Genomic DNA, 17,917 nt, shown 5'->3' on the forward strand with positions numbered 1-17,917 from the left:
ACTTCATTCATTCGATTGAGGACGTCCGGTGGAGAGCCACATGTGTCGCGTTGTACCCCGCGGTCGCAATGAGCGTCAGACAACAAATGTAGCTCACGCCTTCTCCCCGACCGATGTCTTCGTCATCGTGTCTTCCGGCTGCCCATTTCGGAGGGCTAGCCCGTCGATACCGGAAGGGAAGAGATAGCTGCTCGCCATTGAGACACGATGCAAAAAGAAAAGGAAAAGCATTGGCAGGGGAGGGGCAGGCAAACGAGGGTTACTCTAAGGATGTGGACAGAGCGAAACACGATACGAGACGAAGACGACGAGGTACAGCGACGTGGGCTGCGTTAATGACCCCGCGTATTTAGGCGAACCAGATGTGCGCGAGACTGTTGAGTATGTGGCGCGGCGGCCGACATCTGTAGACTGAGAATCAGACCTCCAGCAGTCAGGAACGCGAGGCAGTGAGGATTCAGCCTCTACAGGAATTCGCCGCCGTAGATACAACGCTTGCGACGCACTTCTGTGAGGCCACATACGAAGATACCCTTCTCCCCTTCTGTATATACTTCGACGGCGGGAAATGCGAGAAGACGCAGCTGAACGCATGGTGACGCCAACCGACGTACGTGGTGGGCAGGAAGGGATGCATCTCTTGAACGACATTCGGTTGACATCTTGCGACATTGCCAGATGCTTTCATTTTCGTAGGCTGTCGCGCGGCCCATGGCAAACCTACACTGCTCACTTTGTTCTCAAACGACTGCAACTCCGCTGTCATATTGAATTCAGCTATACGTTAACAATTGTAGGATCTTTTTTATGTGGCCTCCGGTGGTTCATAAATAAAAGCTATGTAACGCCTCTATAAGTTACCGCTTATAAGTGGCATCATGAAAGTAAAAGTTGGCAGCTACGTAAACATACGTAAAAATTAAATGGCGGTACAGCATTTTCTGTAATACGTCATGCATCCGCATGTGTTTATTTCATATCCTTTGTATGAAATAAACACATGTACATACAAACATTGTACGATAACTTTGGCGGCAACAATCCCAGTCCTTCCATGCTACTTCAAACTTGAGTACCGCGACTCCCGTCGTCTCTACTTCATTAAAAGAAAGAAAGAAAGAAAGAGAAAAAGAAAGAAAGGAAGAAAGAAAGAAAGGAACGGACATACACAGACGTATTGATTTATTTAAGGCACTAAAACAGTTGATAAAACCAGGCATGCATGAAGTGTTTTGATCCGACCGCTGGTACGATCTGTTGGGAACTCGGCGCTGACGCCCGTGGTTGTACCTGGGTCGCAAGCCCCAAGGGTAGCGTTGGCCTGGCGGCCTGGGGTACAACTGGAAGCATCCGAAGGTCCAGGCAAAGCATGAGTCGACTGGTAACAACGAAACAACTTGTTTATTTTAACATCGCAAAGAGTTGGCGGTCAGGTTGACCGAAGTAGAGAGACGGGAGAGCACTTCACTCAACAGAAGAAATCGGAGCCCCTCCTTTTTGCGTCCGGGGGCAGCTGTTTTTATACTCTCGCAGTTGAGGGCAAGAAGGAACCCCTCAAAAGACGAGCACGTGAATGTACAATGGGCTAATGGTGACGCACACTGTCGTAGCGATGCCGTAGCACCATGACGAGCACGATCTCGTAGCACCCTGTCGAGCACGATCTCGTAGCACCCTGTTGTAGCGCTGCCGGTCGGGCACAATGACTGTAATGAGAGGATGGTCCCTGCTTTGGCATCGCCTGTTTCGGGCACAATGACTGGAACGAGAGGATGGTCCCTGCTTTGGCATCGCCTGTTTCGGGCACAATGACTGGAATGCGAGGATGATCCCTAGGCGGTCGCATCGCCGCAGTCGCGCCTGGAAACACCTGGCGATGAGTGTTGCGGCGACGACGATCGGGCCAAAATGTCTGCCGCCCCGCCGCAGTCGCGCCGGCAAAACCACGTGTCGCAGGCGAATCGCAACAGACCGCCCCGCCGGGGGAAGGAGATCCCGATGGACAGGGGACTGCATCCGCTGTCCGGAGGGATGTCGCTCGATGATGCTCATAACCGAAGTCGGGCGTCCCTCGACGTTTCTTGAGCGCAGCGCACAGAGAAGGCCTCGTTCTCTCGTTCAGGTTCGCACGGGACACTGCAAAGTGACTTCGGGAGAGTTCACATTTTTGTTCTTGTTCCCGGCAAGCGTTAGAACTACGCTGAAACTCAACCGCTCAGTCAGCAAGCACGGCACAACCCTCACTAAGCCCTGCCAGGCTCTTTCCCCTTTTTATACCACTGCCTAGTTCCTTACAGTAGTCTAGCATCACTCAGAACGCGTCCACAAATTGAAAAATTGCACTAGAAAGCATATCATCACTTTGAAACACTAAACAAAAGCAATATGTTAAAAAAAATCCTGCCTCAGGAAGAAAAACATCAGTAACAAACAATTTTGAGGCTGATTCGTACGTTAGGGGCTTCGACTTAAGCCATCGGCGTTACCGTTGAGACTCCCCTTTTTGTAACGCACCTCAAAGGAATATTGTTGTAAAGCGAGGCTCCAGCGCAGGAGGCGGCCATTTTTGGGAGAGATGGTCTGCAGCCATTGGAGAGGGCAGTGATCCGTCTCAATGATAAACCTCGAGCCGGCTAGATAGCATGACAATTTCTGAACGGCCCACACGAGACACGCACACTCTTTCTCGGTGGCGCTATACGCCTGCTCACGACTGGACAGCTTACGACTAGCATACAGGACGGGGTGTTCTACTTCTCCATTTTCCCGTTGGCACAGTACAACGCCCATACCTCGCTCACTAGCATCGCACTGAACAATGAACCCTTTTGTATAGTCTGGCGATCGTAGCACAGGCTGGCTTGTTAGGGCACTCTTTAGGGCGCTAAAAGCTCTTTCCTTTGTCTCGTCCCAGACGACTGTTTGAGGCTCTGTTTTTCTTAGAGCATCCGTCAGGGGAGCCGCGATATCAGAGTACCTAGGGATGTACCTCTGATAGTAGCCGGCGACACCCAAGAACGACCGAATATCGGTCTTGGTGCGCGGTTGCGGAAAGTCTCGCACAGCGGCCACTTTTATTTCAGAGGGGCGGCGACGACCCTGACCAATCACGTGACCGAGGTAGACAACCTCGGCCTGTGCTAACTGGCACTTAGGAGCCTTGACTGTCAAGCCCGCTTCGCGCAGGCGGGTTAGCACTGCCCGCAAGTGTGTCATATGCTCAGACCAGGATGCGGAGAATATCGCTACGTCGTCTAGATACGGTAAAGCGAATTCTTGCTGTCCCCGCAACACTTTATCCATGAGACTTGAAAAACAGTATGGCGCGTTCTTCAAACCAAAACTCAACACTTTAGGACGGAATGTTCCCATTGGTGAAATGAACGCCGCATACCTACTAGCCTCTTCTGTAAGTGGAACCTGCCAATAACCCCTGACAAGATCTAGGGTGGAAATAAACTGAGCGCTACTAACTTTCTCAAGGCGCTCCTCGATGTTAGGGATCGGATAGATTTGATCCTTAGTGATGGAATTAAGCCTGCGGTAGTCGACGCAAGGACGAGGTTCCTTGCCCGGTACCTCAACTAAAATCAAAGGGGAGGTATAATCACTCTCACCTGCCTCAATAACACCGAGCTGTAGCATTTTCTTTACCTCAGCCTCCATAATATCGCTCTGGCGGGGTGACACCCGATACGCCTTGGATCGTACTGGCTCTGGGGAGGTCAGTTCTATATCATGAGTAAGTACCGAAGTCCTACCAGGCCTCTCAGAGAACAGACCTTGAAACTCTTGTAATAGCTGGTGTAGTTCGGTTTTCTGCTCAGGCGACAGCGGTGCTTTACTGATAAGGTCACTAATGACTTGACCGGTGTCTTCCCTGTTCGTCACTGAGCCTAGTCCCGGAAGCTCGACCGGAAGCTCTTCAGGAACGTTTACCATCATGCACACCACTGCTTCCCTTTGTCTATAAGGTTTGAGCAGATTACAGTGGTAAACTTGCTGTGCTTTCCGCTTTCCTGGCAGACTTACCACGTAGTTAACGTCCGACAGTTTCTGAACAATTCGTGCTGGGCCCTCCCACTGCACGTCTAGTTTGTTGTTTAGCGATGTGCGCAATATCATGACCTCATCGCCAACCTCAAAACGACGGGCCCTGGCTGTCCGATCATAATAAACCTTGGCCCTCTGCTGGGCCTTTGTCATTGCTTCACCTGACAACTCCTGTGCCCTTCTTAAGCGTTCGAGGAGCTTAAGCACGTACTCCACCACGACTGGGTCGTCGCCCCTACCTTCCCACGATTCTCGAAGCATGCGAAGCGGAGATCGAAGCGAGCGACCGTACACCAGTTCAGCTGGCGAAAACCCCGTAGGCGCATGCGGCGCGGTCCTTAAAGCAAACATCACCCCAGGCAGACACAGCTCCCAGTCAGTTTGATGTTCAAAACACAAGGCTCTCAACACGCGCTTCATGACGGAGTGGAGCTTCTCAACGGAATTCGACTGTGGGTGGTACACTGAGCTGTGTAACAGCTTTACCCCACACCTTTCGAGAAAAGTTGTCGTCAAAGCGCTAGTAAACACTGTGCCCTGATCTGATTGAATTTCTGCAGGAAAACCAACTCGCGCAAATATGGACAGTAGTGCATTAACTATCTCAACTGAGCTGAGTTCTTTAAGCGGCACTGCTTCAGGGAACTTTGTCGCTGGGCAGATCACAGTCAAAATGTGTCTGTACCCCGTGGCTGTTACCGGCAGAGGTCCCACAGTATCAATAACGAGCCGTCTAAAAGGCTCCGTAATGATAGGTACCAATTTCAACGGCGCCCTCGATTTGTCCCCTGGTTTGCCCACCCGCTGACAAGTGTCACATGTCCTCACGAAATGGTCTGCGTCCCGAAAACACCCTGGCCAATAGTACTCTTGCAAGAGACGGTCCTTAGTTTTCTTAACTCCTAGGTGTCCGGACCACGAACCCCCGTGTGACAAGCGCAGCAGATCCTGACGATAGCATTGAGGCACGACCAGCTGATCGAACTCCACTCCTCTGCGGTCTAGATACTTCCGGTACAGGACTCCACCTCTTTCCACAAAACGCGCAGTTTTCCTGGCGATACCTTCTTTGACATTGCAGCGCACGTTTTCCAGGCTGCCATCCTTTTTTTGCTCGGCTATCAAAGCCGTCCGGCTGACTTTTAGCAACCTATCAAGTCCGTCTGACGTAGGCGCGATGAGCAAATCAGTAGATAGCTCTTCTAACTTTCCCGCGTCGGGCATTTCCTCTCCAGTATCTGGCGCCTTTAACGTTACAGACTCAAGTTTATTCAGTTCGGGCGTGCTCGGAATATCAGCTTGCTGCGCCTCTGACCCTTTTTCGTTGTTTGATAACGTCGGCCCCGCAACTACCGCCTTTGCAGCGAGCTCCCGAACCTTCGATCTGGTTAAGGCCTGAACACTAGCTTCACCAAACAAAAGCCCCTTCTCGCGCAGGAGGTGATCGGACCTGTTTGAAAATAGGTACGGGTACTGGGGGGGCAGCATAGATGACACTGCCGCCTCTGTCTCAAGCGCTCCGAAAGGTCCTTCAATAAGCACCTTTGCTACTGGCAGACACACGCTATGAGCTTCCACGGCTTGCTTGATCCACGCGCACTCGCCCGTGAACATATGGGGTTCTACGTAAGACGGGTGAACTACATCCATCGTTGCTGCGGAATCGCGAAGCACTCGGCACTCTTTCCCGTTCACGAGGAGGTCTCGCATGTAAGGCTCGAGAAGCTTCATGTTCTCGTCAGTGCTGCCTATTGAAAAAAACACAACTTTTGGTGTTGTTTCCGGACACTGCGCCGAAAAGTGACCCGGCTTCTGGCACGTATAACAAACGCGCGCTTGCCTCATCTCGAACCGCTTTCTGCGTTCGGCTTCGGCTGCCGCCGTCTCCTTAGGTTCGGTCGCACTGCTTCCACTCGCATCCGCACTACGCGTGTTCCCCTTTGCTCTCATGGGTGTGAACTTCGGCCTCTCAAACTTCGAGCCAAATTCACCCTTTTGACCGTCCTTAGCTCCGCGAGCTCGACGCGTCACAAACTCCTCGGCTAGCTCAGCGGCTCTAGCCACCGTACAAACGTCTGGCCTATCCAAGACCCAGTATCGCACGTTCTCCGGTAACCGACTATAAAACTGTTCTAGCCCGAAACACTGCAGAACTTTATCGTGGTCACCAAACGCTTTCTCTTCTTTGAGCCACTCCTGCATGTTCGACATAAGCCTATACGCAAACTCTGTATATGACTCACTTCTGCCTTTCTCATTTTCCCGAAACTTCCGACGGAACGCCTCCGCAGACAGCCGGTACTTTTTTAGCAGACTCGATTTTACTTTGTCGAAATCCTCTGCTTCCTCTCTATCCAAGCGAGCGACTACGTCGGCCGCCTCGCCGGGTAACAAAGTGAGCAAGCGCTGTGGCCACGTTTCCCGAGAGAACCCCTGCTTCTCGCACGTTCGCTCAAAGTTAACCAGGAACAAACCAATGTCCTCTCCAAGCTTAAACGGCCGCATCAGGTCAGTCATTTTGAACAATACTCGTTCTCCTGCACCGTGTGCCTGACTTCCATTACGAGCGCGTTCCATCTCTACCTCAAGACGCTTCATTTCCAAAGCGTGTTGACGGTCACGCTCTTGTTGCTCTCGCTCTTTCTGTTCTTTACGTTCACGCTCTTCTTTTTCTTTTGCAGTCTCCCTCTCTTCAATAGTCTCAAGGCATTCCGACAGCTCGTCATCCTCAGCCTCTAACTCAAGAATAGCCTTTAGCAGTTCAGGTTTTCTTAGTTTGTCTGAGACATCCAGACCCAACTCTCTTGCAAGCTCCAACAATTTCGGTTTGCGCAACGACTTCAAATCCATGGCTGCTCTGAATGCTGCTTTCTCTACTGCTTACTATTGTCTTGCCGCAAACTAACCCGGCAGCAACGACAACCACAATTACCAGCTCTGTTTCTAACACTAACAAAAGCCTGGCAAAGCTCAGAAGAAGAAAGTCCCGCACTCACCAAACCTCGCAGGCAGGAATTCCGCGCAGTCGTTCCGCTGCAGGCAACCAGTCGTCACACAGGGCTCGTTGCACTGCTCCCGGATCGTCGTTGAGCTGCTCAGCATACCGTCAACTGCATCTCTTCGCTGCTGGCCTCCGTTGTCGCGATCTCACCGCTGGCAGACAGTTGTTTGAAGTCGGAGGTGATCTCACCGCTGCCAACCAGATGTTTTGATCCGACCGCTGGTACGATCTGTTGGGAACTCGGCGCTGACGCCCGTGGTTGTACCTGGGTCGCAAGCCCCAAGGGTAGCGTTGGCCTGGCGGCCTGGGGTACAACTGGAAGCATCCGAAGGTCCAGGCAAAGCATGAGTCGACTGGTAACAACGAAACAACTTGTTTATTTTAACATCGCAAAGAGTTGGCGGTCAGGTTGACCGAAGTAGAGAGACGGGAGAGCACTTCACTCAACAGAAGAAATCGGAGCCCCTCCTTTTTGCGTCCGGGGGCAGCTGTTTTTATACTCTCGCAGTTGAGGGCAAGAAGGAACCCCTCAAAAGACGAGCACGTGAATGTACAATGGGCTAATGGTGACGCACACTGTCGTAGCGATGCCGTAGCACCATGACGAGCACGATCTCGTAGCACCCTGTCGAGCACGATCTCGTAGCACCCTGTTGTAGCGCTGCCGGTCGGGCACAATGACTGTAATGAGAGGATGGTCCCTGCTTTGGCATCGCCTGTTTCGGGCACAATGACTGGAACGAGAGGATGGTCCCTGCTTTGGCATCGCCTGTTTCGGGCACAATGACTGGAATGCGAGGATGATCCCTAGGCGGTCGCATCGCCGCAGTCGCGCCTGGAAACACCTGGCGATGAGTGTTGCGGCGACGACGATCGGGCCAAAATGTCTGCCGCCCCGCCGCAGTCGCGCCGGCAAAACCACGTGTCGCAGGCGAATCGCAACAGAAGCCACCAGGAAGAGCAGGAGCAGCTTTTTGTATGTGCGAGCCTTTGTTTCTTCCCATTCGTAGGGCGCAAGAAATGAAAGAAAGAAAGAAAGAAAGAAAGAAAGAAAGAAAGAAAGAAAGAAAGAGAAAAAGAAAGAAAGAAAGGAACGGACATACACAGACGTATTGATTTATTTAAGGCACTAAAAATGTTGATAAAACCAGGCATGCATTAAGCCACCAGGAAGAGCAGGAGCAGCTTTTTGTATGTGCGAGCCTTTGTTTCTTCGCATTCGTAGGCGCAAGAATGAAACAAAAGACAGCTATGAAAACAAACACAGCTGTGAAGTGCAATATGGGGACACCACGCGCTTCGATTCTAGCGCGATCCAGGTCACTTATATATGCATGTTGGCGCCTGCTTTGAAGGGCACCACACGTGTCACGGTTAGCGTTCGTAGGCGAATGCAAATATGCTTACCGGCGCTTGCCCAACTTCGGGGGACAGCGTCAGTGATTTCCAGCAGAGGCAGAGAAGGAGCAACCACCTGCAAGATAAGGACGAGAACATTACGTCTCAGATTAGGGTGCACGGCTGAAGCAACCAAGCAAGAAAAAAAAAAGAACGAACACTGAAAAAAAAAATCGATCGCAATTCTCTGAAAAAGTTCCGTTGAGAAGTTTACTTTCCAAAGCGAAATCATGCGCGGTACGCCTGAATGTGAATTCGCGTGGGGTTAACTTATTAGTGCCGTGATCGTTAGTCCTGCGATTACTGCTATACAAACAACTTTATAAAATCCTTACGTCATTCACTAGAGACCTGTGCTTTTTCGTGTTTCCGCAGCAGCCATATAGCTGAACAAATTAAGTCATCAATCACCCCTCCCCCCCATCCTGTAACGTTACATTACCCTAAGGAAGCTAGTAACCGGCCCACCTAAGGCGTAACTATTTGGAGGATGTCGACAGATGTCTTTATAGAAATGTAAAGTCCTGCTGTTAGGGTGCGTCCCGCTCTTGATAGCGACAGCAGCCCGACCATCGCGATTTGACGCCTTCACGGCGATGTCTGGTTAAGCTGCAAAGTTCACATGAGAACAAGGAAAACACGTTAGAAGATCACCGCACTCAAGTCACTGAAAGTTCTCGCTAAAGGAAGCGTTGAAACATCTATGTGCACAGCTACAACCGTCTCCAATAATGCAGCTATTCGCTCTACAGGCCTAGTGCAGAGCGGTATAAATAAAGAAAAGAAAAATGCCGCTTAGCGGTGGGATCGGCGCTTCCCACAACGGGCAACCAGCGCGCAGCCTGGTCCTTGACCTACAAAAACTCAAGCAAAAACCGAACGCAGCTGCTCCGCGGCATTCGGCCACGTGTGAGGCTATGATTTTTCACGGCGACCTACGTTTAAGTCTGAAAGATTCCGACAGCAACGTTTGAGCGCCGTCGAGCCTTGCAGCGAGAAGAAAGACTTAAAGTCAACACATTCAGTTTACCAGAACCGACGGCCGCAGTATTCGTCTGCATTCAAAAGTTCCGAAGCAACCAAACATTTTAATCTCTTCTAATTTCAACAGTGAGGCTTCGCAACTCGGTCCTCGTGGCTGTGACTGAACTATCGCTGACGTAGGTCTTTTTTTACAGCGAAGTTGCAAATGGCTAGGGCATTTCCGTCGTCCGCGAACAACTCGCGAACTATATAAGCTCGTCGGCGCCCCTCGGTGCAACCGCGCGAACGCGCTCGTGCCTCTGCTCGGCTATATATATATATATATATATATATATATATATATATATATATATATATATATATATATATATATATATATATATATATATATATATATATATATATGGTGGTATGAACCATTGATTAAGAAGGGATGAGCCATTCGTTGTCTTACGTGACGGCCGTATTTAATAACAGAGGTGATACGAGAATGTGTGTGCACACATGTCGTTACGATGACCACCGACCAGGACAATACATGTTCGTACCTTTGTTCAAAGTTCTGTGCCATCTCTGCGTGGTGCGCTAAACGGCTTCGCTGATCATCCACCTTCACAGAGTGGAATGGCTCAAGTATTTTTTTCCTTGTTCACTGTGCTAGTTTTGTACTTGTGTCTGCTATACTCTGTGTAAAACTTATATTTACCGCAGCCTGTGCGTCACCAAAATTATGTCTGCATGTCGCTGTGTTTACGTGGACAATATATCTACGTGGGCTAAATCATATGCGTGCACTCTTATATTTCTGCATGCTAGAAACGTAAAATGTGCAATGACACGAGCAAATAACTAAATTAGGCGCACGGACTCGATTACTAGCCTCATATTATTATTATCTCTTTTTTTGTGTAGCGACGCTACACGGAAGCAAACAATGAAATTTAACGCCATTGAAGTGGCATGGGAGCACAGTTACCTTGTTTACCTGGTAACGCATCCCACCGTCGGATCGGTTGTATCTCCAAAAATAGTATGCGGTTTAGGACTTTTCAACGTGCGAAGTCACGATGGGCGACTTTGGCAGTCAAGAGAGAGAGAGAGAGAGAGAGAGAAAGGAGAAGAGCGAAGGCAGGGATGTTAACCAGAAAAGCGTTCGTGCACGTGCGCGAACAGCATCCACGAGTTAAAGGCGATCGCACAGGACAGTCGATCGTTCTCAAAAATAAAAAAGAAAAGAAAAGCGCGGATTGTGCCTTCACTGATTTCTGGCCCGATGATTGCTGAGAACGGTGTTCAAATAGCGTCTGCACGGACAGAGGACGACCGCGTAGTCGCCACAACGCATTCGACGTGGATTGTACTTATAAAGCCTCTCCAATTAGACTCCGTTTAACCTATACACATACCAGTACGGAGGGGCGCAATAAGTGCGTCGTCGATGCACTTGTTGTTTGCAGTCGCGGAAACAAAATGTAGCCCTCTCAGCCATTAGTGTTGGGTAAGCCTTAACGAAGGCAACTTCTGACCACAGGCAACACAGAAGCGATGCCTCACATCGGTGCAGGCTGCGTGGAGCTATACCATTGCGGCGACAAGATGGGCCGCCCACCAGCAGCCGGCTGACGCCCGCTATCACCCTGAGCCATTCCAGCCTAGATTGCAGTTGCGGCGAAGTTCGTGTAGTCTGTCGCGCCTTATATTTTGGGTACTTCACTCTGGGTATTGCGCGCCAGGCGGCGAAGCCGCCTCGCAGCATTTTTCCTACCGAACGGAAATACAGTCAGCGGAATCCCACTTGGGGTCGTAATCAGTTGTTACGGCTCGTCGATGCGCATGCCGTCCTGTTTGTCCCGTTCAGGGTCACGGCCTCACATGTTGCGCCGACGACCTTCGGGCTGGCGCGCGGTGGGAACGGGCTATCGCGGGGTGTCTCTCTGCCGTCCGAGCGTGGAAGGCTTGGCGTTCGCGGCGAGGACGCCCACCGCGCGGTCGGCACGCGGGCTCCACTGCGGGCAGCTCTGAAGGGCGGCGCAGAAGCTGCCGCATGTTTACGGGCAGCGTGAAAGAAACCGTTTATTTTGAGAACCTTCGCGATTATTCTTTCCCCCGTTTTTTTAAGGTCCCGCGTGAGCGTGCGCGCGTTCCAGTGAGAGCCTTTAATGAGCGTCGTGAGCAGGACCCTCCGTCGGCGCGCCGGCCGCTCGCGTGCAAGCGCGCTGCGTTCCAGACGGACGTGGTCCCTATCTATAGATGATGGGCCGCTCTATATCGGTGCGCGTCGTAGCACGACGTGCTATGCCGCGGCAGTCGCCCGTCAAAAACGGGAGCGCCCGTCCGAGCTGACGAAGGAGCGGAGATTCCGAAGGACAGCGCGAGCGCGCTTTAAACACGCGACGAAGAGGGCACATGGTACGTGCGCATATTTTCGTTTCTCGCGGTAGCCCCTGTGTCGCTAAATATACGGACGAACCGTATACAGCCGCTGACGTTCCTCGTCGCGATACATAAAGGCAGGGTTTGCGAGAGGCCCGATGAGAGAGTATTTCTTAGAATACAGATCTGGCCACCTCGCTATCCTTAACTACCTCGTAACAGGTGGCGAATAGCGACGACCCGCGGTGTTTGACGTGAGTGCTAGCTAGACTCGCTCGTCAAGTTTCTCGTGGAAATGGGCCCGGCTTTAGTTCCCACGCTACGCAATCCCACCGTTTCCTTCGTCACAGACTGCAGTAATGTGGAGTGGTCGTATACGGGAATCCAAAACAAATACACTTAGTTTTTTCTTACAACGTTTTTCGCCACCGCCACACAGTGGCCGTTAATGTGAACCTTACAGAAATAAGCTGAGTCTGTTTACTGAGCTGCAGACCGCTTTTGTACACTGTAAAGATGTTTACACCCTTAAGGTTGGTTTTTTTTATCGCACTGGTAACACCCTTACCGTTAGGGCCTTACAAAAATTGATAGAGGCCAACGGAGCTGTAACTAGACGTGCGATAACAAAAGACGTAGTTGAAAACTATGTAATCATTCTTACAGCCTTGGGCCACATAAATATACGATAGGACAGTTTCATACGTCTCCCTGTGAAATTCTCAAACATTTTTTCTTGGAAACACTCGCAGGTCCAGCTGCGCTGGATCGGGCTGCAGTAGCAAGTAAGCCTGCATGCCCGCGCGAAGATTCGGCTAGTGATTTATTTATTTATTTATTTATTTATTTATTTATTTACTTACTTACTTACTTACTTATCTATTTATTTTTAACTTCTCAATACAACGGTGGGGTTGGGAGAGACACTGTGCAGAGCGGGCTCCAGATTAATTTGGCCACCGGGATTAATTAGGTTGCCAGATGTTCTCTAACGCGCATCTTGCTCTAAGGAGCAAGAACACGGGTGTTCTTGCTCTAATGGGATTGCGGCCACCGCGGCTGGAAACGTGACCAGCGATTAGACTTGATCGGCCCGAACGCCACAGCCACAGGTTTACCTTGACGTCCATAATTTACAAGTTTGCGACTAGTTCTAATGGATTCGTTCCTTCTCGTTGGATCATGGAAGCTAAAGGCAATGTTATTGGCCAGCCCTTGCACGGTAGCCCGTCTGAGAACGCAGAGCAACGAGTGCTCCCGTGCTGCCTTGGGATACCTAAAGAGTTCGGTCCTGTTGCTACAGGCGAGTCGGGTTTGCCTATAGCAATTTGGGCCGGCGATCGATGCATCCGAGAGAGTCTTGCCGGGTCGCGAAAGCGCGTCACCACGTGTCTATGAAATCAGCCTAACCCAGAAATGCGAGCAGAGATAGCAGAAACTCACATTGCGTTATTCTCGGTTCTTTGGGGAACAATAGTTGCTACATACATGTACGTTGCAATCCCGTTCTTCTCAAGTTATCGAATATAGTCTCTGTTTCCCAATACCAAACTTTGGCAGGACTAAGTCAGATGTTCCACGTCATTTCATTTCACTCCGCCAAGAGAAGAAAAAAGCACGCCCTATAATGAACACCCGAATTGTAGCTGGAATCCAGCCTTTGAGCGCCAGCTTAACAGCTGCAACTACGTAATACTTTAACCGTGCTGGCTCTAACGAGGTAATTAAGTACATTAAATAAAAAAAAAGAACAAGCCACGGCGCCTGATGTCCCAGCAGAGCGTACAGCTATAGAGATGCGCGGGGCGGACCGACGCGTTCTATATCGGGATCCCCGGAGGGCACTCCCGCGCAGGGCTCGTATCAAACACGGCGTGTTTGCGTGTGTCTACACACGCGCCACCGCACAGCTTCAACGCCGCGCGGGTTCCGAGGAGGCGAAAGGTGCGCGGCGCTCCCGAAATGCCGCGGTTGCGCCGCGTTGCCGACGCGACGGCGGCGTGTTTTTGCGCCTGTCCGTCCATCCATCAGCTGAGCCACTTGGCTGCCTGCTTGAACAAGCCCCGCCGGAGCATCGAACCACCGACGCATTTAGTAAACCCTCCCTGTCCGCTCCGCGCCGAACTCGATGGCGGACCTGTGTACTCCGGGCGCACGCACGAATTCCGGCAAGCTCGCCCGCAGCCCCCTAAGGAAAGCGAATTCAATAGGCATAGACACGTGGTACCGCCTTAGTAAGGATGCTTAATGACCATTATGCGATGGACATAAACTGCTTACGGGTCACGAAGGGGCTACTCTGCAACACTCATGACACATTATTCTTCCACCCGCGTTTACTCGTGTTATGTATACCTAGAGAATACGACCGACTTCCCGCCCTCACGCTGACAAAGCGACGGGCATGCCACAAAGGGCCCAGTTTAACGATTCGCGATAGCACTGCCTGTGCTCGATATCGCCACGAAACAGCGTTGACGCGGAACGTTGAAAGAGCGCCGGTGGCACGGGCGCGGAGAGCCGTGCAGTGAACCTAAAATAAACTAGCGGCGTAATAACGCAGTTGAAAGTAAGGGGATGATGGGGGAAATAAACCATGAAAAGTTGGCAGGAGGCTGGGTAGGGTGCTTAGCGTGAAGAAAACTAAAAGTGATTTTCTGTGTTGCTTTTTAAGGCTGTATACCGCCACGATGTCCAACAACCGCTTTTAATTTTTGAGCTTTGCCCCGTGCGGTCCGTTTATGGAACGCTCTACCAGATACCGTTGCTTGCCAATCTAAACACACTGAATTTCGCAATCTGCTAACCGATCAATATGCCGTTTCAACCGTCTAAACACTTCATGCCTTTTGCAATTTTCCTGCATTTTTTTCTACAAGTTAAAGAATTTCAGTGGTCCCAATTTTTTTTTTTTTACAATACTTACTACTGTATAACATGCAAAACGTTTACAATGTTATTATACTATTATGTTGTTGTTTACCATTTGTTGTTATTGCTCTACATATTGTATTTGCTAATGTATTAATTTTCCATGTTCTGTGCGTACTCCTTTCATTATGCTGATGTTTATTTTTTTTCCCGACTCCATACTAATATGTTAACGTATTTCCCTCCTTACACTATGCCTTCTCGAAGGCCTGTAAGGTACATGTAAATAAATAAATAAATAAATAAATAAATAAATAAACCAACTCACCCGGCCGCAAATGCGTAGCTCAGTGTCTACGCGTGGGTGCGCCTAACAGTCGTCAGGTGTGCGCATGCGCTGTCGTGGACGTGAGAGACGCGAAGGAGGCACTACAAACGCTGAATCAAAATCGTAAAGATTTTGCACGACGAAGGCATGACGAATGTGATTTTGCAAGTTTGACGCCTGAAGTTTTCGGCCTCTCTTTTATATTATCCCCCCATTCACTCTCAGGTCGACCCCGTTTTACGCTGCCGTCAATGAGAAAGTCATTGCTCTCCTGCCGATTTAATTTCTCGTGTCTTTTCATTACGTGACCAAACCATCGCAACGTTTCCTCTTGAACATTACGCGCAATGTCCGCCACTTTGACCGTTCCTCACATGCCGTCATTCCAACACATATTTTTCCTTATTGTCTCCTCGCATTCATTTCGTGATTATCTGTCCCGCCAGTGGCATTTCCAGAGTAATTTCTTCATTGGACCGCTTTCACTCTTTGTCAGCCCTGTCGTCGGCCGTGTGGTCGGCTCTGTGCTCTTTACTGTCGCACAGAGCTCCCGAAACTTCTTTACATCCCGCGTGTATTGTGCTGGTCGTCTACCAATACTGGTCTCGTAATCGTGCGTTGAATCTCGGTACTTAAACTGACTTGTCTGCGACTGTTGTGTCTCGGAACACAACGCAAACAAACAAAGAATGTACATGCGACACGGCCGGGGCTGTCTCGAACTTATCATTTATTTGTTCACGGACACGCGAAGCAGCAGCGAGACAACGCCGCAGGTGCGATTGCACCGTAGCGGTTCTTTCGTGGACCCGCGCTGCACGCTTGCTGCAACCGCTGCGCGATGCGACACCTGCAGCGAGGCAGGCAGGAAGGAGAAAGAAGCGCCTCGCAACAGAGAAGATATGCGACAGAAAGGAAGGCCCGCTCTAAACCAACGTGGCCCGAGGAGGAACTTTCCGTTAGCATTTGGCAACTTCGACAGGTTGCATTTCGAGCCGCCCATAAGTTTGCCTCTCGCGTCGTTAAAGGCACGCGCCGCGTCACACCTGTTTCCGCTCGAGTGCGCGTCGCCGGGCGACTCCTTTTCTCGCTGTATAGTAGCTACACTGTCGCCTTGTCAACTCTGCATGCATTGCCTTGGACGGGAGTCGAGCGCGGCGCTTCCCCGCTGCTTCGACCTTCCATGCGTTACGGGACTATAGACAGATCGGTTAAAAAACCGAGGGCGTCCTGAAAGTGAAGCGATAGAGCAGAAATGCTCCAAGTTTTTCCTTCTTTTTTTTTTTCTTGTGCGCGCGCAACGAAGTTGTAGACGTAGAAAACGGGGAGGGCCAGCGCGAACTATACGCACAGACCACTGAAAGGAGCGCAAACAAAGAGACTCAGCCATGATCTCTACCTTCGCTGTTCTTAAGTGCAGAAAGGTGGGAGGGACGTGACAACCTAATTGATATCACTATTTTAAGTCCACAGCAGACCACGTGGCCCTACGCAAAATGTCTTAGTTTAATTACGGACATTCGCGGTGCTTTGACGTGATCGGTATTTTAACGAACGACCGTTACTTATTTTTTTCTATCCACCGGCATACAGCCACCGCGACAATGAGTTACACTTGTGACCTCCAACTGGGAAGCCGCAGGGGCACCACAGCGTGCGTCAGAATTCACATTTACAAACTCAGCGCTAGAGTTTCGTCGGGCCACACTCGATATTGTTTCGCGAAGAAGGAGGCGGGACGCCCTTGATGTCAATTTCCGGCCATGGTCATATAGCTGGCGGTGCTGGGCTTCATGCGAAAAGGGAAGCGTGATGTCTTGAACTCAAGGTGTCAGATAGAGAGGCTGACTATAAACGGGACAAAACATGCACAAGTGCGAATGTCATCGCATGTGAACGCGTCAGCGTGGAACTTCGTGTAGAATGTTTGTCGTTTATTTTACAAAGCGACGTAGGGCAAATTTAGAGCATGCACCAACACATTGAAAAAGATAAGCGAGTGTGGGCCGTAAAGTAATGACACTTGAACGTAATCAATTCACGTTGAGAGGTACAATGAATAATCACATCACCAGTAAACTAGCGCACAAATACAAAAAAAAAATAAAAAAAAGAATACAAAAAGCCCCTTCTAGTTTCTACCTCCGTGCGAGGTTTTGCGGACTACATGCAATGCTGCGGCGGTTCCTTGGTCGCTGATTTCTCATTGCACAATTTTATAACGTTCTGCTAGTTTGTTGCAGTCAAAGTTAGGCGTTCGCACGATAGTACAAAAGTGTCGCGCCGATGCGTGAAGATTTTATAGAATCTATTGATTGGTTACATTCTTCGGGCTTGAGCTGGAGGCTGATTCCACGGGAAATAAAATAAAATAAGAAATATAAATGCTGCCGAGAGCTAGTCGGGCTGTACTATCACACATTACTGACACATTGTTGTTACACTACTAGTACACGTCAAGAATGCGCACTGCGCTAGAAAGAACAGTCCCTCGATAGAACAAGAGTTGGCCTCCGGAAGCAGTATTTGGCCACTGCTTCCCAAGACTTGCAATTAACCTTCAACTCTCAACAGGCGTTTGATTTGGGCGAGTAGGTTCATAGATTACTGAAGACAACGCAGCGCTCTTATCATATACTGTTTATGTGTTTTTTGTCCCTGTCATTCTTGCGCTGCGTACTCTGCAGTTGACTTTCATTTCCAGCGGCTGCAGAGCACCTGATCCTACAGGCGATTGTCAGACCTGCTGCTAAATATCTCTGTATCCGGACAGGCTATCTAATGCTGGCTAATGGCCACGTCTTGTCCTACCACGAAGATCTTCCTGATAAGAGGGAATACAGCGTTTTCTAGCAAACAAGGACATAGTGGGAAACATTAACGAATTTTATAGCGCAAATAAAATGAAC

At 50.1% G+C, this 17,917-nt stretch overlaps 2 protein-coding genes across 4 annotated transcripts in view; one reads left to right on the forward strand and one right to left on the reverse strand.

Annotated features, from left to right (window-relative positions):
* LOC142570884 (acetylcholinesterase-1-like) overlaps nucleotides 1-17,917 on the forward strand; it is a 162,002-nt gene that overhangs the window by 84,367 nt on the left and 59,718 nt on the right. The gene's annotated exons all lie outside the window — the stretch shown is intronic.
* LOC142572121 (ADAMTS-like protein 4) overlaps nucleotides 1-17,917 on the reverse strand; it is a 71,150-nt gene that overhangs the window by 37,490 nt on the left and 15,743 nt on the right. For both annotated transcript variants that reach the window (XM_075681011.1, XM_075681010.1), the window contains exon 2: nucleotides 8,462-8,528. In XM_075681011.1, coding sequence (XP_075537126.1) covers nucleotides 8,462-8,528 — 67 coding nt within the window. The remainder of the gene's footprint in view (nucleotides 1-8,461; nucleotides 8,529-17,917) is intronic.

The sequence above is a fragment of the Dermacentor variabilis genome, chromosome 2 (genome assembly GCF_050947875.1).
Source record: "Dermacentor variabilis isolate Ectoservices chromosome 2, ASM5094787v1, whole genome shotgun sequence".
Taxonomy (NCBI): Eukaryota; Metazoa; Arthropoda; class Arachnida; order Ixodida; family Ixodidae; genus Dermacentor; species Dermacentor variabilis.